The following is a 24269-nucleotide window of genomic DNA, read 5'->3' on the forward strand; positions in this document are numbered from 1 at the left end:
TTACAAGAATGCCTGGAATTCACTGGCCCATCTCACGGATGTAATTACCACGAAAAAGCGGTCTTCAATGTGAGCAGTCTGATGAGAGTAGAGTGCAAAGGCTCAACTAAGCCGCTATAGTAACCAAGTTCAAATTCCTATCAGGGAACATGAAACACGAACGGCGAATGAGGAAAAGAAGCAACTAAACCCTTCAAGAACTGGGCCACTAGTGGAATGGTAAAAAATTGATCCTGCTTTGGCGTCCTTTTAAACAAGGAAAGGGCCCCTACATCGTGGCCACTTTAAGGCCCAATTTGGCTAAGGCCAACAAAAACACCATCACTGAGGAGGTGGGAAACGACATTGGGCCGTCTGCACATGTAAAGGGGCCCAGTGGATCGTCTACGTGCAGCCAACAGCACCTCCTTGTCAAGGTCCCAGTACCCGCACCTAAGCCTCTCCCATGCCAAGCATGCATGTGGAAAGAGTCCGGGTTCAGGTGAAGCACATTGCCTCCCAACTGCGACAAAATGTCTGGCCTCCGCGGAAGCCGGAGAGGCAGGCATATGGCCAGTTTCAGAAGACCCGGTCACCACCACGTCCTCGCCCAGGATAGGGTCCCCCGATCCTGGGCCAACCTCCTGAGAACACACGGGATCACCTATATCAGTGGGAACGCATAATGGAGATCGACAACCCACTCCACCCGAAATTCGGCCCCCAATGCCTTCCTGGGGGGAAATTCCTTCAAACTGAAATGCTTGCATTTCATGTTCTCTTTGGTTGCAAACAAGTCCACTGTCGGGATGCCCCACTGTGTGATTATCTCGGCAACGACCACTGGGCATAGCTCCCACTAGAGGGATACTGAGCTCTGTATGCACAGTGCATTCCCAACCCATTCTCCACCACCGCCAGATGGGCTGCCGAGACCAAGATGTTGTTCTGCAGCATCCAGACCCATAGCTGCATGACCTCTCTCTTCACAAGGGCAGTGATCTCACGCCTTCCTGCTTGTTTCAGTAATGCATGTTCACTGTGTTGTCTGCCAGAATGCTTCCCCTGCAGAGAAGACGCAAACCTCGTCAGCACTAGTCAGACTGCTTGCAGTTCCAGCAGATTGATGTGGCAAGATTTTTCACTCTGCGACCAATGGCAGCCGATTTGGAGAAAGCCGCAATGGGCTCCCCAACCCTTCAGCGAGGCGCCTATGACCACCTGCGCTTCCGGTCAAGGTGTCCAAAAAGGTTCACCTGCCAACTTGTTCGTCCTATCTCACCACCAGACCAGGTCATAGACCACAGAGCTCGAAACCTGGAGCCAAAATACTGCAACTGCTGGCTCCTGAAGCCACTGGAGGGATCCAATTCGGAGCCTCGCCTGCGGCACTAGGAAAATACAGGATGCCATGAGGCCCAGAAAGAGGGTAGCCGGGAGACTGCTGAAATTCTGGAAGAGATTGAACATTCTTGCCATTGTTGGTGATTCTACTCTGGAAGAAAAGCCTACCCGAGTGGCCAAGACCACTCCAATGAAATGGAGCCTCTGTGCTGGTGAGATCAGCAATTTCTCCAGGTTGGGGGAGAAACCGAATTCATGCAGTAGCGACAAGTGTCCTTGAGGTGCCTCAAAACTTGTTCCCATGACCGAGCTCGGGTCAACCAATAGTTGAAGTATGGGAACACAAAAAAGCTGGCTCTCTTACTACTGCTACCAGCTTAGTCAAATCCCTGTGTGCAGATGTCAAGCCAAAGAGCACCTTAAACTGATAATGTGTGTCCCTGTGGAATTGTTGAATGAGATTCTCCAGGCTCTGCTTCACCATCCTGAATGTGTCCTTCCTCAAGAACCTGTTCAAGTCCCTGAGATCCAGAAATGAATGGAATCCTCCCCTTTCTTGGAGGACAAGAAATTTCAGGAGTACCAGCCCAAGCGTTTCCCATCGGCTGGCACCTCTTCTAATGTTCCCTTTAAAAGAAGCGCTTGGAGCTCCCTTTCAAGCTATCGGGAGGATTCGCTTCACAAACGGTAAGCAATATTCCACACTCAACCGGTTGAAGAACCCAGGCATCGAGAGTGAATTCCTTCCACTAGCCCAAGAACCCGGAGAGACTCTCCCTCCAACCAGCAAAGTTTGCGGGGGGACACCTCAAAGAGGTTTTTGAGGCACTGTAAACATTAATGTGGCAGTAGGAATAGTCTGCCTCAACCCTCCTCTGCTTCTCCCTGGCTATGGAAATATATATTGTGTCTGATTGACTTGAGGAAGTTGCACCCTTCTTTGGAAGATAGAATGCTCATAATGGAAAGGGAAAACTGTCACGGGGCTGCTGCTGCACAGCCAAGACCAGGAATCCCGCTGTAAGCTTCAAATCCTTGAATTTGAGCGACTCATTGGCTTTGGGGCCAAATAAATGCTCTCAGTCGAAGGGCAAATCAAGCAGCATCAATTGGATATTTGGCGAAAACCCAGAGCCCCTTGGGTAGGCTGATCTGCGCAGGACCGTCGACATGCCCATGGCACAGCCCATAACAGTCTGGAGCGTTCAATCACTCTTCAAGCACCTGACAGGCCATCTCCTTAGCATCAGCGATGATGTTCAGAAAACCATTTCTGACCACCCCAACCACAAACACTGGGAGATGGCCTGAAGCCTCTCAAATGGCACGCCACAATACAAATGCGAAACGTTTGCAAGAGCACATGAGGCATTAATGGCTTTAAACCCCATGCTCCACGAGGTGAACCATCTTCACCAAAGCGTTGATCATCTTTTTCAGTCTATCCATGGGAAGGTTTGACATAGAGGGCCTAGACGGAACTGTTGCAGTCTGCACCACTAGCCCCTGCAGGAATCGGGCGTGCCGTCAAAAACGCAAGATGTATTCCTTTGTCCGCTCCGGGTGACTGCCATCGTCGAACATGGACGTTGCCACAAGGTCATGAAAGGATCCGATATGGCAGCATGGTAAGACCCGTTTAGTCTGCGGTCGTCGGTCGGGGATGTCGTTAAGGTCATATTGCAACACCGGCTTCGACCGAGCGCTGAACCCTAGAGCTACGACTAACTTCTTGACTGCCTTGCAATATTGAGCATTTGGGTAGGCGTACGAGTTCAATTGCTGGAATTCGATGCCCAGGGACATGTCCAGTCTGCTTGCATCATGTAGGCCTTCTGCCAGTTGCAGTAACCCTGCCTGGCCTGCCACGAAATCGGGCAAAGGGTCCAAGACAGCACTCTGCATCATCGGTTCAACCCCAAAGGTTATCAGGTCGCCCTCCTCCACAAGAATCGACCGCATTGGGACGAAAGGAAACCAGATCTTGAATCCAGTACAAAGGATCGATCTTGCACAGCTTACGCCGGCCAATTGGCTTCTGAGCTTGAAGCGCTGCTGACTGTTAGCGCTGGGGTAGGTATCTCCCTTGGAGTCTCGCTTGAGGGCATTAGACCTCCCTTGGCTGCCTTTGTGCCGGACAAGCTTGACGCAGTTTTAGTCTAATCAAACTGTGGAGTTGTGGCCAAAGCTGTACCAGCCGAGTTCTCCTCAAAGACCATCATTTGCCTTTTAAAGTCCTCCCACTCCTCCCTAGATGCACCCTTCGCAGAGTACGACTTTACCTGGTCATCAAATGATTTGGAATTGCGTCTTTATTGGCACTTCTTTTTGCGCAACGAAGACGAGGAAAAATCGTGAGACTCACTACGCGAGCGCTTCTTAGACTTCTTGTGATGCATTCCCTCTTGATGTTTTTCGTGGGTAGGCTCCTCAATATCGTACTTTTAAGATTTAGAGACTGACTTTGTTGGGAATTTTGACGGTGGAATACTGAGTGCCCGTACTGTAGAGTGTTCCTTCACTGCTTTTGGGTTCATAGCCAGACAAGAACCACATTGCTCCGTAACGCGTTTGACACCGAGACCCCCACACACACACAGTGTGCAGATCTGTGAAGGACATTTTGGAGTTAAGTCCTTGCAGTGTTTGAAACCAGACCGTTTAGGGCCCGACATACTGGCATAGCACAAATTCGATGTAATTCTCGAGTGTGTTCCAACTAGCACGCTGAGCTAACAGAAAGAAGTAACTGAGGCAAGGGTATGCTGCACATTCCTGTAATGTGTCGATAGGCATCATGTCCATTGTCAAGGGGTAGCACGGCCGAATAAGAGTTGGTTGTCAAGAATATGTCGAGAGGCACTACACCACCTGTCGAACCACCTGTCGAAAAGGTTTACGAGCAGCTGACGCTGGATGGATAATTGTCAAGATAAAATCTTTGGGAGAATGCAGTTCATTGAATTATTATTTAAATATAACGTCATCACATAGTAAAAAGGTATCCCAAATATTAGGTTTGTTAAAACTGTATTCAAGATGAATTGCTGGAATTTGTGCAACAACCCCTCCCTTTGAAAATATTGGAAATAAAAGGTAGCAGAGAGATATGCACTAATCATCAAGTGTTTACCAACAAAAGAGACAAAATCCACAAACGCCAGCAAGATTTTAACACACAGAGCCCACTCAACGCATAGTAGACCTTCTGTGGTTGTTTGCTGTCGTAAACCTGTTCAATGACCAGTAATCTTGAAGCTCACCAGGAACTAAACTCTTAGAGGTCTTTCCATCCCCAACTATACTCCACGATAGGAATGTCAAAATGTCTTTGAGGGCTGGATGAAGTCTCTGACTGGAGATATAAACCACAATGATAAAAAATGTTACCCATTCAGGGCAGAATAAGCAAATGTCCCAGATCAGGGACGAAATGTCACACAGTTGGCTATTCCCAGCAGGGGTGGACTGGCCTATACAGAACTCTGGAGATTTCCCGGTGGGCCTCTGCACCCTGGGCCTCTTTTCTGTGGTATTTCCAAATTTTCTCATATGAAAAGCATTGGGCTTGCTGAAAATGTGTTATTTGGGGCCACTTTGAACTTTATTTCCAGGGCCTCTTTTTGTCCCCAGTAATTATTTCCAGGGCCTCTTTTAGTTCCCAGTCCAGCCCTGATTCCCAGCATCTATTTTGAGATGCTGTTTACCCAAAAGAAGAGTGTTTGTCATTGAGGGAAGGAAGACTGCAACAAGAGCGAGTATTGTTTAATATAGCATGATCGATTACGTACAACAGTATCCACTTGCAGAACCATTCAAGCCATTAATTCTCAATTGGTCCAGTTATTTGTTCAATCAGAGACTACATTAAACATTGAATTAATATATTTATAGGTATTCCTACCCTCTATTACTGAGGTCCACAACTTAACTTTTTTAATTACCACAAAGCTGCCATCTGCTTCCTATAATGTCTTACCTCCAGGAGTTTGTCCATCAGGTCAGTTTGTATTAGCCAATTATACAGAGCAATATTAAAGAGTTCATCTGTCGACCGCTGAGTCAGTTTTAGCATCTGTTCAAACTGCGAATAGAAAAAGAAAATAGATCACACAGTGGAAAATGTATCCTCTTGCAGTCCTTTTAGGAAGTTGTCTAACCTGATTCCTTTTTGTTATCCATTTCCAAGAGTCCACGATTGATACCCATGGGAGTTTGACACAGACTAACACTTTCTATGAATTCTTCTCCTACAGATTCCTCATCTTGATAGATCTTCCCCTCAGCGTCACTATACTCCCATACCTTAGTTCCCAACCTTTTTCCATCCATGCTCAGCAGCCTAAGGAAGAATAGGAAACTCTACTCCCCTCAAAACAGCCACCCATCTATAATTTTACTTATTGGGAGAAGAACAGGCTCCGAAGACTGAATGACAAGTTCACCCACCAGCCACAGTCTCCAATTCGTTTTTTTTCCAAATGACACCAAGCATTCACCTTCCTCCAAGACTCTAACCACAAAGAAAAATGGACTTTGAGCAGTGCAAGCTCAGCAAGCTTTCATAGAGGGGTAGGCGCGTAAGGGGATGAGGATTCTTTGGGAGAAGAATCCAAAGACAAAACTTTACCTGTAAGTAATTTCTCCTCTTACGTATGGCTTTCTTTCAGATTCCTCCTCTTGATAGACTTCCAAAGCAGTACCAATTTCCGGTGGTGAGATGAAAGCTTAAACAAAGAAGATCACCAATACTGTTCTCCCAAACCGGGCCTCTGTACCCCATGCCAAATTTAGACTATAATATTTGGCATACGTGGGGATAAAGGACCAAGTTGGAGCCTGACACATGTCGCGCACAGCCCCCCATCCACGCTCTACAATGCTGAAGAAGCCTCTACACACCCGATTAGAGTGGGCCCTATTCCCGAAGGCATCTCTGTTCCTGTATTCTCATATCATCCAGCAAAGCATAGAATTATCCAACGAGATATAGTCTGTCTAATCCCTGCTTGCCCCATCCTAGCATGGTATTAAGAGAAACAATTGATTGTCTCATGTGAAGGCAGCCATTCTGGTGAGATTTATTTATTGGGCATTTGAAAGGCGCTTATACATCAAGAAATATCGTTTCAAAGAGCCCACAGGGCAATGGTGTTAGGCAGAAAACTGTGCAGTTCCCTTAGGAACCACTGCAAAAAGTTTAAGACTACAGGAGTAAGCGGTAAACCCAATTGGTAGCAGTCTGTACCACCCAGATTTACCTGGTAGCTGTGGCTGAGCAGTCAGACTTCTCTCAAGAAGAGTTAGGCAGTATGTAGAGTATACAGAATAGGGCTAAAAATACAGTAGCACAAGCAACCACTGACCAGAGCTTTGGTATAAAAGTATATAATTATTTATTTAAAAACACACTTGTAAAAAAATACACTGGCACTAATATGTCAAGCAAGTTCAAACACAGTCACTATAAGTATATACACCTCCCTAGTTAATTATTCAACAAGTCTAGGTTAAGACACCACTTATTTAGCAAAACAGAGGTGAGTGTGTAACCGTAGATGGCACTCCAATAATTTGTTTAAAAAGGGAGAGAAAAGGCAGAATAGGAAAATAACACAGTACCAACACTTTTAAGAAACCACAGCAAGTCAAGAAAGGCAGGGTCTACTGTAGAGCAAAAAAGTTCATAGGCCAGGCCCACTCTTGGAGAGAACAAGGCGGAACGTGCCCAAGATCACAGAGTGGAAATGCACTCAAAGTCTTTGCAGCAAAGTCAAAAGAGGTTGGATCAAGTCAGAAAGGTAATGTTAGCAGGTCCAAGGTCACCCCAGAATAGAGAGTCAAGGATTTACGGGACACCTTGGACAGTCCGTTGCAAGGGAGACCAGGTGGGACACAGTACCTGAAATGGCGAGTAAGCTCCAGCAGGGGCAGTTGTTCCTGGCAGCGGGTGCAAGTCGGAGCTTCGTCCAGGGGAGGAGATGATCTTGACGTGGAGGAAAGCTGGAGGTCGTTGCACTGCCAGGGAAGAAACCAGCCGTGGAGTTTCCTGGTTAAAAGGTACGACCCTTTTATTCGTGGTAGTGGCGACGCGTGGCTATCCGGCCGCTGGGGTGCTTGACACGGGCGATTCGACCACAAGACGATCCAGGAAGGCGAAAAACCCGAACTGGTTGGTCCCACCAGCTCAAAGGGAAGAAGACTCTCCTGGAAGAAGATCTTCTCTGTCGTCGGGGAAGTGGTGAGTTCGTACAGCAGGGCTCCACCGGTGGTGGTGTCGTCGTTGTAGATGGCTCAGCTTCTCCGCTCTTCAGATTCTTTAGGTCCTGTGGCGACTTCTGAAGTTCCAGTCCCCAAAGCCCTGCTTTTATGCAGCAAAACCCCCATTCATCAGCCTGTCACTCAAACATGCTAAGCGGTGAGCCGGGCAGTTCACCACTGGGCCAATCACACAAGAGTGCGACTTGAGTTGCCAAGGCAACTCAGTCCAGGGTGCCTAATCCCCCTCCCACACATCCTGTTGACCCCAGACAGAGTGGCACCATTTGGATGGCTTCTGTGGAGAAGCCCACCAAAAAGTGGAACAAAGGGCTCGACTTGGGTTAGAGTTTTGGAGGATAGTGAGTGGGAACAAAGAAGGGTTTGGTCTCCAATATAAACCAGAACACTTGGAAGAAACACTTCCAGGACCTCTATGAAATGGGAGACATGCCAGCTGTGCAGAGCATAGACAAACAAAACCAGGACAGAGGGAATGTCACTGACACAATTTATTTAGAGCTATGGGAGATCTGTAAAGCAAGAACAACTCAAAAGTGGGAAAACGCACCTGGACCAGACTTAATTCCCACTGAATTAATCAAGGACGAACCAAGAGTATGGGCACCAGCACTATGGGGCTCCTCTTTAATACAATCCTCAAGCAGAACAGGCCCACTCCCCCTCCTGCCAAAATTATATAATAATGCTGATCTACAATAAGGGAGGGAGGACCCAGTGAATTTTAGGCCCATTTCACTATTAGATGAAGAGGGGAAAATATTTGCTAGAGCCATCTACAAACATCTACAAAAGTGGGTGTGCCAGGAAATGTGATTGACCACTTGCAAGCCGGATGCTCACCAAAATAAGTACAACTGACCAGGCTTTTTGTCTCCATATGATCACGCAGAAATACACAGCCCTGAAAATGAAGGTATTTTCTGCTTTCATCGTCTCAGGACCACATTTGACTGTGTGTCATGGGAGATACTGTGGTCAATACTGATAAAAAGGACACCCGTGGATAATGATCCAACTCCACTCCAGCAACACTGCCTCAGTCCTTTGAGGGCTGGGGGGAGAACTCACTGACCCATTTAAGGTAACAAGAGTGAGGCAGGGATGCGTCTTTGGCCGCCTTCTCTTTTGATATACATCGGTTAAGTGACTCGGCATGTTAGGATGAATTAGCTCATTGTATGAAGCTGGGCCAAGAGGCCTGCCTGATACATCTGTTTTGCAGATGATGCAGTCCTCTTATCTAAATCTGCAAGGGGGCTCACGATCACTCTCGAGGCTTTTGCAGAGAACTGTTTGGATCTCCATTTTAAGAGCAAATTTGTGAAACTTAGGTTGGCTATTAATGGCCCCCCCTCGAACAAATGAGACAATACGATTAGCTAGGCGTGAGATTTAATTACCAAGGCAACTGGCCATTGCAGATGCAAAAACCCAGCCTAGCCATGGAAAAATATGAGGGGGCAATAGTGAGATTTTTTTCTCACACCGGGCCAAATCCTCATCTCACCCGCTATAACAATGTACACAGCCCAGGCCAAGCCAGGAAGCATGTATGGGGCTGAAATCTGGAGCCACTGAGCAAAACACAAATTGGGGCTGGCAGAATTATCTTTCATGAAAAAATTACTTGAGTGACCAAAATCATGCCCGAGCATCCCCATTTATTTAGAATTGGGCCTCAGGCCCATCCAGAAAGAGGTTCTAACTAGACCAGTGTTTCACTGGCTGAGGTTGTTGGTTCCGGAGTTAAAAGCATACTGTGAAGTCATACCTCAACTACTGGATCCCAAGGGTGGTAGATACATTCCCTGGTTCCAGCATGTCAAAAAACACTTGATGGCAATGGAATTGGGAGCCCTCTGGCTGAATGCCCAGGGAATTATCCCAGCCGAGCAAGCAAATGTCAAAAATACCTCACAGAGATGTATTGAGGCTGAACTAGCCAATGAGCGCACCGGGGTATCTTCAGGAATTACACACCACCAGAAATGTAAGAAAATTACACACCAGCCCAAGTCGACCGTGCAGTTTGAAAAATATTTAGACCAGGTTAAGCCTTCACTCGTGCGCAGCCTCTACTTGAGGTTTAGACTCTCCGAATTGAACTTGGCATGCCACACTAAAAAATGGGTACCAGATGAAAATGAGTTATTCCTAGTTTGTGGATCTACCAAGGAATCCTTGAATCATTTCTTATTTTTTTGTTATGGTTATCCCGCAGCACGATGCAAGTTCCTAAAAATTATATGTAACACGTATGGTATACGCCGAACAAGCGATGCGCGTCAGCTCTTCAGGACTAGTGATGAAATAAAAGAACAAGTTACTTACCAACTGGTAACGTTCTTTCGATTGGATGTTCCTCCAACGTATTCCTCATCTTAGATGTATTCCATCCAGCTCTTCGGAAATATTTTCGGCAGAAGGCGCTGTGCGTCGATGTCGTCGAGTCGATGGTCCCTCGAAGGCCTCTGTCGAGGGGGACGTCATCGGGTGTATAAGTAGCACGCGCGGCGCCCGTTGGCCTCAGTTCTGTTTTTCCCCTTTTTATCTTTGATCTTGTACTGTGTAGATTGTGCCGGCAGACAGGTATGAGCCTTGCGAGATTTGAGATGGCAATAACCTGGAAAAATCTACAGAGGGGTAGGCTGGGAGGGCGATGAGGAATACGTTGGAGGAACATCCAATCGAAAGAACGTTACCAGTTGGTAAGTAACTTGTTCTTCGAGTGGATTGTGTCCTCCAACGTATTCCTCATCTTAGATAGACTCCCAAAGCAGTATGGACAATTCCTCTGGAGGAGGGGGTAGATTTTTCTATACTCTTAGATGGCCGAGTATAGTACTGCTTTTCCAAAAGTTAGCTCCCTAGACTGGGAAGCATCCAGGTTATAGAATTTTGAGAAGGTGTGTAGCGAAGACCAAGTTGCTGCTTTGCAAATGGATCTTATTGGAACACCTCTTTGAAGGGCCGTGGAGGAGGCGATGCCTCTGGTGCAATGAGCCCTTAACCCTTCCGGAGGGTCTTTTTGAGCTAGTCTGTAGCATTCTGAAATGCAAAGCACGATCCAGTGTGAAATTATCTGTTTTGTCACCGATTGACCCAGTTTCCTTCCTGTGCAACCTATAAACAGCTGGTTGTCCACTCTAAGTCTGGAAAGTCTAGAGATGTAAAAGCTTAAAGCTCTTTTTGGATCCAACCTGTGTAATCTTTCCTCCTCCTTCGAAGGATGGGGTAGAGGATAGAATGCGGGTAAGACTATTTTTTGACTTAAATGAAAATCAGATATTACTTTCGGTAAAAATGATGGTTTTACCCTCAACACAACTCTGTCCTTATGGAACACAGTATAGGGTGGCCCAGAGACAGTGCCTGCAATTCGCTCACTCTTCTTGCCGATGTTAGAGCAACTAAAAAGGCTGTTTTCCATGTTAGTAATCTTAATGGACACGTGTGCATAGGCTCAAAAGGAGCACACATTAAGAATTTAAGGACTAAATTTAGATCCCAGATCGGTACTTGAAAAGGGTGAGGAGGAAACACATTAGTGAGTCCTTTTAAGAATTGTATTATCAAAAGAATGTTGAAGTAGGAGCATTCTTCCGATGAGCGCTTGAAAATGGAAAGCACCGCAAGGTAACCATTTATTGTTCCAATATTCAGACCTCTATGTGCTAGGGTCAGAAGGAAAGATAATACTTCCGGAATAGAACATAGAAAAGGATCGACATTCTTTTCTCTGCACCAGTTGCAAAACTTTTTCCAACGGCATAGAGACTTTGTTGCTGGCCTTCTTGCCGAAAGCAACACCTCCATAACGTCATCTGGAAGGTTCCAATCCCTGTATCTCAGCCTTTCAGATACCAAACATGAAGGTTGAGCGTTTTGACCTTTGGATGGAGAACCTGACCCTCCATTTGAGAGAGAAGGTTCTCTCTCTCTGAGGAAGACGTACTGGAGGACAGATGGACATGTCTAGAAGGTCCGGATACCACGTTCTCCTGGCCCAATCCGGGGCAATTAGGATCATGCGGCTCCGAAACCTTCTCAGCCTCCTGATGACCTGAGGAATGACAGGAATCGGTGGGAACGCGTACAATAGTGGGAAATTCCACTCCACTACGAACGCGTCCCCCAGGGTTCCTCTCGGGGGAAATTCCCTTGAGCAATACCATTTTGCATTTTCGGTTGATTCCGGTTGAAAACAGGTCTACTTGAGGGGTTCCCCGAAGGGCGAAGTTCTCTTGAATGACTTCCTGAGCCAGTTCCCATTCGTGGGATACCGTGCTCTGCCTGCTCAGAGCATCTGCAGTCATATTCTCTTCCCCGGCTAGTTGAATTGCCGTTAAAGAGATTCCCTCCTGAATTGCCCAATACCAGAGCTGCATTGCCTCTCTGCACAGAGGTAGTGACCCCACGCCTCCTCTTTTGTTTAGGTAATACATGGCCACGGTATTGTCTGTCATTATCAGGACATTCTTCATTCGATCAGACTAGGCCTTCAGCGCTAGTCTGATCGCTCTCAGCTCTAAAAGGTTGATATATAGTTTGGACTCCGATGGAGACCAACGACCGTTGATTGTCAAATCGTTGGCATGAGCTCCCCACCACCCCATGAGTGAGGCGTCCGTCACTACTGTGATCTCCGGCCATGGTTGCCAAAAAGGTTCTCCTTTTAGGATGTTCTCTGTACAGGTCCACCATAAAAGATCTTGTCGGACCCTGTTCGGAATCTGAAGATCCGTCATTTGACCCGAAAATTGAGACCACTGAGTCTTTAGAGCCCATTGGAGGGATCTCATCCTCAAGCGTGCCTCTGGCACCAGGAAGATGCAGGATGCCATGAGGCCGAGCAACCTTAAAAAGTCGTAAGCCTGGAGATTTTGGGCATTTTGAAATTTGTAAACCATCTGAAGAATGTCTTGAGCCCTCGACTTGGGAGGCAAGCTCTTTCCCAAGGACATATCTAAAACAGCTCCTATGTAATGAAACTGTTGGGAAGGTGTCATCTGTGACTTCTTGAAATTGAGAGAGAAGCCCAGTTTGTGGAGGATGTTGCAGGTGACTTTCAGATGATCCAGTGCTTGCTTGGCAGAACGCGCTCTGATCAACCAATCGTCCAGGTAGGGGTAGACATGAATCCCCCCTCTCCTGAAGTGCGCTGCCACCACTACCATTAACTTGGTGAAGACCATCGGGGCAGAGGTCAACCCAAATGGCAGGATTAGAAACTGATAATGTGAGTCGCCAACTACGAACCTCAGGTATTTTCTGTGTTTGAGATGAATCGGCACATGAAAATAAGCATCCTGGAGGTCCAATAACATCAACCAGTCCTGAAGTTGAAGGGCCTGAAGGATCTGAGAAAGGGTAACCATCTTGAACTTGTCCTTTCTGAGGAACTTGTTCAAGTTTCTTAAGTCCAAGATGGGTCTCAATCCTCTGTCCTTTTTGGGGATCAGAAAATACAGGGAGTACCATCCCTTGTTCCTCTCCGCTGCAGGTTCTGGTTCTATAGCACCTTTCTCCAGAAGGGTTAAAACTTCCTGCTGTAGGAGCGGGTTTGAAGACTTCAACGGGTGTCTTCCTGGTGGATTGCTGGTGGAAGGAAGGCAGTAACCTTGAGCTATTATTTCTAGAGCCCAAACGTCTGAAGTAATGGCTCGCCATTCTTGCAGATGCTGTGACAGCCTGCCCCCTACAGGTGTTTTGTGATGCAAGTCCTCAAAGCGGTTTTGTGGCGGATGTTGCAGCTGCTGATGGCAGAGAGGCTGGAGCTGGTTTAGCATGTTTTCCTCGTCCACCACGAGTGGCCTTTTTCTGGCCCCTTTGACTGGCCATTCCTCTCGCCTTTCCATATGAGGTGTAGTAACGATAGGATCGTCCCCTCCATGAATGACCTTGCGCACGAAAAGGCTGAGGTTGCCTAATAGCAGCGCATAAAGATTTCACAGCTGCCTTTGAGGTCTGCAACCTCTCAAGGCTCTCGACAGCCTTTTTGCCAAAAAGGTGAGACCCGTCAAAAGGCATGTTCAGAAGGCGGTTCTTTAAGTCCGGTGCGAAACCAGACTTCGCAACCACGCAAATCTGCGCATTACCGTGCTAGTGCCCATGGACCTGCTTACACTATCCGCAGTGTCCAATCCAGATTGAAGGGATTCCTGCATGGCTTCCTTTCCATCTCCAACAATGGCTAGGAACCCTTCCCTTTCTTCCCCTTCTGGTATGTGCTCTGCCGCCATTGCAATGCACTCCCAAAGAGTGTACGAAAATGTTGCCAAGGCACATGTGGAGTTGGCAGATTTTAATGCCATCCTTCCAGCGGAAAATACCTTCCGTGCCCAACCATCCACACGCTTATCGTCGATGTCTGGAGGGATAGAAGGGCATGCAAGTTTGTTAGAAGCTGTGGCTGCCTCTATGACCAGACTCTCGGGAGTTGGGTGTTTGGACAGATAGCCGTGGTCGCTACTGGCCGGGCGGTATTTTGAGGTGAGGGATTTATTTACCGGAGGAATAGAATCCAGAGTTTCCCAATTCTTGGCCACCCTATTTTGCAGGGCTACATGAAAGGGTAGTACTGGGTTTTCGGTGGGACCATGGTCCAAAATATCTGTTAAATCATCCTGGATGAAATGGGCTGATGGTCTACTCTAGCCCATCCTAAGTAATCTACTACCTTTGTCATTAATTGACGGTATGATGGACTGGCATGCTCTCCTGGTTCTGGTCTGCCAAAGTCGTTTTCAGGAGATGTGTAAATGCCACTTGCATTGTGTAATGATTCCAAGTCCCTAATTCTGCTTTCTTTTGAAATCGAGCATTCTGGGACATTTGGGGTGCCATATTCCAGCCCAAAAAGTACATTCTCCTCATCAGATCTCTCCTGTTCCTCAAAAATTGAGGTCAGGGATTTGAAAAACTCCTTTCTGGTGAGAGGCTTGAAAACCTTCTCTGGGAGAGGAGGAGGAAGAGGTCTAGTACCTGGCTCTGAGTACAATACAGGTTTTGTAACCTTGTCCTTCTCTTTTTCTGGCTTCCCTGGAGCCTTTAGCGCCGAGGGTTTCGGCGTCGACGTCGATAACGGCGTCGACAACACCGTGGTCATCGACAGGGTCTGCTTCGAGGGCGTCGAGGCGACCTTCGAAGATTTTGTCCTTTCGAGATATGTTGGGTCTCGGACGGCGTCAATGACCTCGAGCGGTCAATTCAAGCGTTTTTCACTCGGCGTCCTGGAAGGTTCCCTATCCTTCCTTTTTCGATCACCTGGGCTCGAGGGCGCCCGAGTGTCGGAGCGATGACGCTCAGGCCGGTTTCCGAAGAAGGCGCGAACCGAGGCTTTGCATTTTAAAACACCTCCATCATTTTGACCCTGAATGCTTCCCACTCATCGGTAGACGAAAGTTTCGTCGGGCATTTCATCTTTTTTGGAGACTCGTCTGACGACGAGGTGGAGGGAGACCTGTGGCATCGTTTCTTCGATCTTTTTGACGAAGACGACGAGCGATGGGAATCGCTACGGGACCTAGATCGATGCCTTTCGCGTCAAGGAGAATTCTCCTCACGGGATCTCGACTCGACGCTAGAAGTTTTTCGATCGGTTTTTCGACTTACCTGTAGCTTTCCTCTCCTCTCTCGCAAGGCCTTCCCAGTCATGGCCTGACACTTCGTACAGGCCTCCATGGCGTGGCCTTCTGCGAGGCACCACAAACACTCTCGATGCGGGTCCGTGATCAACATTTTTGACCCGCACGATTTGCACTTTTTGAATCCCGATTTCGGGGTCGGTGTCGATGACGAGGACATATTTAGTTATTTATATATTCTCACAGAACTCGCGGCGGATGTCAGAAGCAACGTATACTGCGGAAAAATGGAACTGAGGCCAACGGGCCCCGCGCGTGCTACTTATACACCCAATGACGTCACCCTCGACGGAGACCTTCGAGGAACCATCGACTCGATGACATCGACGCACGGCGCCCACTGCCGAAAACATTTCCGAAGAGCTGGATGGAATACATCTAAGATGAGGAATACGTTGGAGGACACAATCCACTCGAAGTCATGTTGTCTGTAGAAAATTATCTACAACAGGCCTGGCGAATAAGGGCAAAAATCATAAAAGTCGGAAGCCCGGAGATACGACACATATGCACTTTATCTGTTTGTACTTTATGATATTGATAAATATTACTATCTCAGCTAATATTCTCCATCATGTCAATATTGGAGTTTTTACTATGAGTATCAAATCTGAGTACTATGAATTTTGAAGCATATCTTAGGTTTTAATGATTTTGTACTGTATTTTTGCATTGGATTTTAATGAATTTTGACCTCTGAAATCACTGCACATTTTATGTCTACTTTTTAAGATGTGTTCATGGCATATGACTATCGTCAAATAAAAGCCAAATTAACTGAAATTAGGAATTGCCTGTGCTTCCGATGGATTGGCACGAGAAAATAGGCATCCTGAAGGTCCAGTGACACCAACAAAGCTTTCCTCACGAAAGTAACTTCTTCAAAGCCCTAAGCGCCAGAATGGAACACAATCCTCTCCCTTTCTTGGACACCAGAAAATAGCAGGAGTACCAGCTTGACCCCATCTTCCCAGCCGTTACCTCCTTCATCGCACCCTTCAATAGTAGGGGGCATTCAGCTCTTCCTGGAACTCTGGCTCCAAATGCCGAGGAAGGGGTGGAGGTCTGCCAGGTGGTCTTTTGATGAAGGGGAGACAATATCCCCACTGTACCATCTGCAGGACCCAGGCATCAGTAGTAATTTTCCTCCACCTGTCCCAGTGCCCGGAGACCATTCCTCCAACTATAGAAACATGTAGGGAGAACTCAGAGGATTTGCATGCAAAGTTGCTCCCAATGCCGATGCCTATGTGCCCTTCGAGGTCAGTCTGTCCCTGCCGGGGTGCGAGAAAATCTCTCTGCTTAGCCTGACAAAGTTTGAATTTCCTCACAAAAGGGGTAGAACGCATGTAACCGTTGCATCCAAATGAAAAGGTTTGCTTCGCTGGCTGTTGAATTGCTAGGCCCAACAGCTTTGCTGCAAGTTTTGCATATTTGAAGCATTTCAGAGACTCGTCCAGTCTTCGGTCCAAAGAGGTACTTGCCATCGAAAGCCATATCCAGTAGTCAGATCCCCAAACCCTGGAGGTAGGACACCCTCTGGAGCACCATCGACATTCCCATCGACTAGCCGATGCAATGTGCAGCGTTGAGACCGGTCTGCAGGGATTGACATGCTACTTCCTTGCCATCCCTTACTGCACCTGCTGGGAGATGGTCATACGCCTTAGGTATTTATCTCCACAAAAGGTGTGAATGTTTTGCTAAAGCGCAGGTGGCATTAATGGCCTTTAGAGCCATATTCCCCGAAATAAAGACTTTTCCCAAGGCCGTCAGTCTTTTTTGACTCACTGTCCATCGGGAGGTTCGAAGGACTAAGTTCACATGGCTGCCTGAACCACCAATCCTTCGGGGTTGCACGAGTTATCTAGAAGGGCAGGATTTTTATAGATAGTATTTTATTCGCACTACTGCACCAGTGTGTTTTTATCCGTTGGTTTTTAAAGCATTTTAAATTAGCAATGATCTCATTTTATTAATCGATATCTGCATCTCTTGGTTGAAGTTTGCCTTGAGTACCCCAGTACGTTAAATGGTGGTTCTACTATTTTGACTTAGTCGGCGCGACTTGAAACAGAGTCTCACTTCTGAAATCTCTGCACGCACCGACCACCAGGAACTACAGTTCCCAGCATTCCACGTAGCTCTCTACGCTTATTTTGCCTGCAAGCGTGACAGCTACTGGAGCGATTGAGCCAGTTAGTGCCGGTTTGTGCAAGGTGAGGGTAAGGTGGTCCAGTCAAGACGTCCTCACCAGCTAACGCTCACCTTCCTTAGCGGTAAGCCCCAACTTCCTTCTCTAGTGTGAGTAGCTGAATTGTGTCAACTTTTCCCACAAAAACTTGTTCCCAAACTAAAAGTGCCTAAATTCTGAAAAAGCACATAACCTTGGCGCTTCTCCCCGACTGTGCTCCGACTCCAGAGACAGATTTAACTCATGTTAATGTCTCATTAGATATTACGGCCAATGCTAGTCCCATTATGCCCACACCGGCTGCCGATACATTTTTTTGCACACAGGTACCAGCCTAAGGGGGCGCCCTCTCTAGGCAAAGATCCTACGGTGATTCAAACTTACCTTTCCCCCAATAACGGGTTGAGCTTAACCAATCAGTTGGAGCCCACCTATAACAATTGCCCTTCAGGTCTCAAACTTAAAGACAACAAAAATCCCAAGGAGCATCAGCTATCTCTTTACTAAAAACACGTTCCCTAGTCAAACATGCACTTGAGATAGCCAACTTCATCTGCACGCATGAACCAGACAATCTTGCACTGTCGGAAACATGGCTACATGACACTGCGCAGTTTGCCATTAATAGTTCTTTGCCCATTGGATATAAAATGTATAGGGCCGATCGTACAGCTCAAAGGGGTGGTGCTCTTGTAGTGAAACACCACTTTAACAGCCACCTGGATGGCTCTCAATATCTTGAGATTGAAAGGAAAATCAACACAAATAAGTCCCTCAGTATAGTTACTCTCTATAAACCTCTCTAATCCCAGACTGGATACAAACTTTAGGATAGAGATTACTTGCCGGAACATTAAGAGTGGCTCGGCCACTGCCTTTTCTACTCTTCTCTGAACTAAACTAGGTCATATCGAAGCATTTGTAAAATCATCTGACCTGGCCTCTCACTTAACATCTGCCATTAAGGATACCATCGATATCCTGGCCCATGAAAAAACAAAGACGATAAAAGTGGAAACCATTAAGAAAACATGGTTTAGAAGGATTCCTAGATGGCCGCCGGACCGTGAGGACGTGCACCTCAGGTCCTCTGTGCAGGCAACAATAAAAGGGGAAAATCGCAGTTCTTGTAAGCTAGCAGCTGCGCAAATTCAAGCGGTTGGAATACACACCAAAATCCGGATCAAGAATACCTGAGGTTTATTTTCCTTGGGCTGACGGCACCGGCCAGCACAGAGCAGGGCCCAGGGTCCCCACAGAAACAAGCCGCGCACTTGACGGCGGGATAGGAACTGCCCTGCTGGAGGCCGTGGAGCGGAGGAGCGAGGGTCCGGAGCAGAAACTACTGACAACGCACAGTCGGGAAGTGCCTCCTCCGTCCCCCCATGACACGGCACTAGCGGTCGGCGTGGGACCCGGGCACTAACGGAAGAGCCCATCTGTGGGAAGAGGACAGCCCTGGCTTGGAGCCCTCCCGCCAGCCGGAGGGCGCAGCGGAACAGGCCCCGGGGGAGCTCGCACAGAATGAGGAGCGGAGGACCAGAGCACCTGCGCCATCAATGAACGTACCCAGGCGCAAGGCTAATGCGGTGAGGAGAAGCGCCGGGGGGAGAAAGAGTCCCCAGCGTCAGAAGGCTGAGGCAGAGACGAGCACCGGGGGAGACAAGTGAAGGTCGAGGAGAAGGAGAGGCGGGTAGACACTGGCACCGCGGCAGCCCAGGGTGCCCCTGACAGGCTGTGAGGACCGGCCCTGCTGGAGGCAGCAGGGTGGAGGAGCAGAGGCTTCGAGCCTAAACAATCAGCACTGCACTGTCACGGAGCGCCGCCTCCACCACACACAACAAGGCAATAGCAGTCGGCGGGGGCCCCAGGCACTGACGGAGGGGCCTGGCGGTGGGAAGAGGACAGTCTGGCTTGGGGCCCTCCCGCCCGCCGGAGTGCGTAGCGCAACGGGCTTGGGGGTGCTCCCGCGGACCTGGGAGCAGAGGGCCACAGCACCAGCAGCAATCGAGGAGAGAAGGAGAGGTAGGAAAAGGCCGGCACCGCGGTGGTCCTCAGATGGGCTGATGACTGCCATCGGAGGTTGGAACTAGGTCTGAAACTGCCGGAACCCCGAGAAGCGTGGGGACCGAGGCATATCAACAGCACAGGTAAGAGTGAGACAGCTAGAAGAGCCAGTTGGGGGAGATGGAAGAGGCAGCCGGTGCCCCACGTAGGGAGCCCATTGAGAAGCCGAAAGCAACACCGGCCTGAGAAGATCAACAGGGGGCCTCCACAGAAAGGAGCGCTGACCTGGGGGTACTAACAGAAACTTATGGGGAAGTCTCGGGCGAGGTCCTGGCCTGGGACCCTCTCCCGCCCCCCACCCTAAAAACAAGAGCACACAAAGGCATCTGGACGCACCCAGTGGAGCGGGGACCAAAAGTGGGATATTCCTCTGGGGTGTGCCCCCCACCGTAAGGACAAAGCACTGGCTCGGGAGCAGAGCCGATCAAAAGGGCGGCTGACTTCTAAGGGCACACATAGCAAGTATCATTCAAGCGGACAGAAGGGTCCCCCCAAGACGAAAATACAACGTGAGCATTGCAGCTGATAACCCAAACAGGACGAGAGGTAAAGGAAAGCTGCCTCGGAGTAGGGGACCAGACCGGGGAAACTACAACAGGCAATCAACTGCAGGATCATTAAACCAAAGCAAAAGTGGGGTGGGCAAAGTCAGTAAGATACACTTCACACCTTGGAACAACGCCAGCAGACAGGGGCCAGAGCGACCCAGATGCCAGACACTAAACCCAAATCTGGACTAACAAGAGCAAGAACCCCAGTGAGAGCTCAGGAAGGGCAAATATAGAAGTGTTGGAGGCAAAGACGCCAAACACACGCCGAATCGCCATCCCCCCTGCCGACTCTGACCACTGGAGCAGAGGACCTTCCTCTGAGCACAATGATATCAGATAAGGAAGAGCTCCTGAACTGCTTAAAGGGAATGGAGGCCAGATTGACACAAGCCTTCCACAGCCAAACGGAACAACTGAAGGAGGACCCGAGATCCTCCCTCCAGGAGGTCAACAAAGAAATGGCAGAGATAGGAGAAAGAGTGGACACAGTCGAAAGCGGACTCTCGAAAGTTGCGGAAGAAACCAATCAAAACAGTGTGCTGCTGGATCAGCTGGCAAATGCAACGAACAATCTGGAACTCCAAGCGGAGGACCTTGAAAATCGCTCAAGAAGATCCAATATTAGGGTCAAAGGATTGGCAGTTGGTGCTGGACAAGGATCTCAAAGACACCATGCAACTTTGCTGCAGCAACTTGCTAAACGATACCCAACCTGAGGTAATTGGATTCGACAGAATACATCGAGTGGGCCCAAAACTAAACGAACCACGGTCGAGACCCAGAGACGTCCCGATAGCAATGTCATTGTCTGAAAGAAGACATACTACGAGCAGCAAGAACACATGGGGACCTTACGATTAATGGCACCCGCATACAGCTATATCAAGACCTGGCGCTGGTCACTCTCCACAAAAGAAGGCTAATGCAGTCAGTTACGAAAGCCCTCCAATCACAGCAAATCCAATACAGATGGACGCACCTGTTTGGCCTATCATTCACATGGGAAGGAAAACAGAGGAGAATAGGAAACTGTGCTGAGGGACTAGCATTACTACCCCTGGAAGATGATCAACCAGAGGCAGCTGTGCGCCCGCGGCGTAACACGACAGGCCCACCTAACAGACCATGGGACTGGTCAACAGAGAGAAAGCAAAGAAGAGGGAAGGCAGGAAAAGCTGGAAGCTCACAACAGAACCAAGACTGAGGGAGAGGAGGAACAACGCGGCCGAACAAGGCCTAGAACACGGACAATGCACGAAGTGCCAGCTGCACCTGAACAGACCGCACAACACGTGTAAAAGCGCCTGCACGGAGGTGGGTGGTCACATATCTTGGACAGAGTCAGGTAAAGTGTGAACTGGGGGAAATATAGAGGCCCAAAGCCCGTTCTTGATCAGAAGGGGGCTCTTCAGGAGCCCAGGTCTCATGTACTCCCAGAAAGGGGGAGGGGGCAGGGGGCAGGGGGTGGGTAGGGGTGGGAAATGGAACGGGGAAAAAGAGAGCAAAGAACCAAAAAACCACGTAGAAAGTAGAGCCAACACATCAAGGGGGTAAAACAAACAAATTCAGATTGACGAAAGTCGCGGCGAATAGAGCGGGGGTGAGACCAGTAGATAACCCTAACCCAGGATACAACGGAGGAAGTGAACATTGTCTCAATGTACAGGGGCTGAACTCCCCCTGCTAAAAGAAGAGCGATCCTGGGCAGATTGGAGGCAATGCACGCGACAATGGCAATCCTACAGGAGACGCACCTCCTTCAGAAAGATGAAAAAAGGATGCGAAGCAGAACATACCCTCTTCAATATTTCACCTCAAGTGCGACAAAAACAAAAGGGGTGGCAATCTTATGCAGCAGAGACTTAGGCTTCCACAAACAACACATGATAAAGGATGAGGAGGGTAGATAAGTGGGAGTAAAGGGTACAATCAAACGCCAAATACACAATCATAGCAGTCTATGTCCCCAACGAAAAACAAGACCAGTACATCCCCAAATTGCTCCAGAAGTTGGGAGGGTGGTGTGAGGGCTGGGCGATTATGGGAGGGGATTTCAACTGTGTGATGGACCCAAAATTAGATAAAATACTCCCCCGCCCCCACCGACTGCCGCGGATCAGAGGAACAGACGGGCCCTGGGAAAACTATTTAGAGACCTGGAGGTGGTGGAAACGTGGTGTTTTTTTCAAGGGGAAAAACGCAAATACACACACTATTCAGCAGTGCATAAGGGATATTCTAGAATAGACATGATTTTGGTTTCCTGCACATTGGTCCCCTACGTCAAGTAGATAGAAATAGGAGTCCAATACCTCTCCGATCATGCCCCAGTCTCGATCCACATAGAACTGGAAGGGACGGAAAACAGACCCCGACCACAATAGAGGCTAAATGAAACAATCTTAAGGGATAGCGCACTTAGGGCACACATGGAGTAAGTAATTACAAATTATTGCCAGGAAAATGATAGCGGTGAAGTCGACTTGAGGGCGGTGTGGGATGCTGGGAAAGCAGTAGTTCGAGGGGAATTTATTGCATAAGCAACGCAATATTACAGGCAAAAAGCCCTTCTAACACAAAAACTGGAGGTAGAAGTGGGAGAGGCCGAAAAACTCCATAAGTTTTGTCAGACGCTCAGAACCTGGCGGGAACTCAAGAAGGCTAGAGCCAAATTAGAAAATCACACCGCAGATAGAACCGCACAGGCACTACTGAACACTAAACAATCCTACTACATACACGGGGGAAAGCAAACTAATTTCTGGCAGCCAAACTGCGTAAACAGAAGGTACGCAACAACATTACCCGGCTCAGAAACAGCAGCGGGGAACTGCAAATAGGGGACAAAGAGAAACTAGAAACGATGGTCCAATTTCATAAGAACCTGCAGACAGACGATAACCTGAACACAGCAGAACAGACATCCTATATGTCGGCAATACAACTGCCACAGATCACGGAACACAAAGCAATGTTAGGAGAACGAATCACAGTGCAGGAGGTAAGCGATGCGATAGCAGCCCTACCCAGAGGGAAGGCACCGGGCACAGATGGTTTGGGAAACTGGTACTACAAGACATTCCACACACAGCTGCTAGCCCCCCTCACCCGGCTTTTCAATGAGATCAGAGACATGAGACACTCAGCCACGATATTACCCTTGAAACAAGGGAAAGACCCAGTAGACTGCGCTAGTTACCGCCCCATACCACTCCTCAACACGGATGAAAAAATTGTATGCAAAAATATTAGCGAACCGTTAGGCGACAGTGCTGCCAGAGATAATACATGAAGACTAAGCAGGCTTTGTAAGGGGGAGGCACACACAGGATAACGTCAGGCGAGTAATAGACATCATCGATCGGGGTGTGAGAGGAAACCAAAAATTCTCAATAGCAGCGCTGGATGCCATGCGAGCTTTCGATAGCATAGATTGGGAGTACCTAAGATTGGTTCTGGAGGGGTTTGGCTGTGGCTCGACATTTATTAAGATGGTATTAGCAAACTATGAACACCCGACAACGCAACTTATAGTGAATGGCCACACCTCAGAAAGAATCAGCATTAGGAGAGGCACTCGACTGGGATGCTCACTTTCCCCGCTAATATTTGCCATGACTATGGAACCATTCGCAACGAGAAAGGGACAATCCAAACATTAGGGGGGGTATGTAGCGGGAAATCCCAAAATAAGATTGCGCTCTATACAGACGGTGTCATGCTCTACATGGTAGATACCATACACACACTACCCAGGGTTATTAACAAACTACAGAGGTTCGCAAAGACATCAGGGTTTACAATAAACTACTCAAAATCCAAAGCGCTGAACATTACGGAGAAAAGGGGGGGACATAGCTCTCATGGAGGAACACTACGCACTAAAGTGGGAAAAGCAGTCCCTGGAGTATCTAGGGATTCAAATCACCAGATCAGTAAAGAACTTACTTAAGGTAAATATCACACCACTATGGAAGCACCTCCGGGAAGACTTGCAAAGGTGGGATGTTGTGGAATTATCATGGTTTGCAAGAATAGTGGCTATAAAAATTACCTTGCTTCCCAAGTTACTGTATGTAGTAAGTTCAATCCCGGTGAAGATACCCCCAAAACTAATTAAGGAACTCCAGAGGGCAGTGTTCAGATTTATCTGGGGAAGTAAGAAACCGAGGATTCAAAGAAGGATCCTGATGTGACCAATGCTTC

At 48.2% G+C, this 24269-nt stretch overlaps 1 protein-coding gene across 1 annotated transcript in view; it reads right to left on the minus strand.

Annotated features, from left to right (window-relative positions):
• Positions 1-24269, minus strand: part of NUP155 (nucleoporin 155) — a 1628423-nt gene that overhangs the window by 506662 nt on the left and 1097492 nt on the right. Inside the window, exon 27 of the mRNA XM_069627148.1 lies at positions 5303-5407. Within this exon, the coding sequence (XP_069483249.1) occupies positions 5303-5407 (105 nt within the window). The remainder of the gene's footprint in view (positions 1-5302; positions 5408-24269) is intronic.

Source organism: Ambystoma mexicanum, chromosome 6p (assembly GCF_040938575.1).
Source record: "Ambystoma mexicanum isolate Mex_15411 chromosome 6p, UKY_AmexF1_1, whole genome shotgun sequence".
Classification (NCBI taxonomy): domain Eukaryota; kingdom Metazoa; phylum Chordata; class Amphibia; order Caudata; family Ambystomatidae; genus Ambystoma; species Ambystoma mexicanum.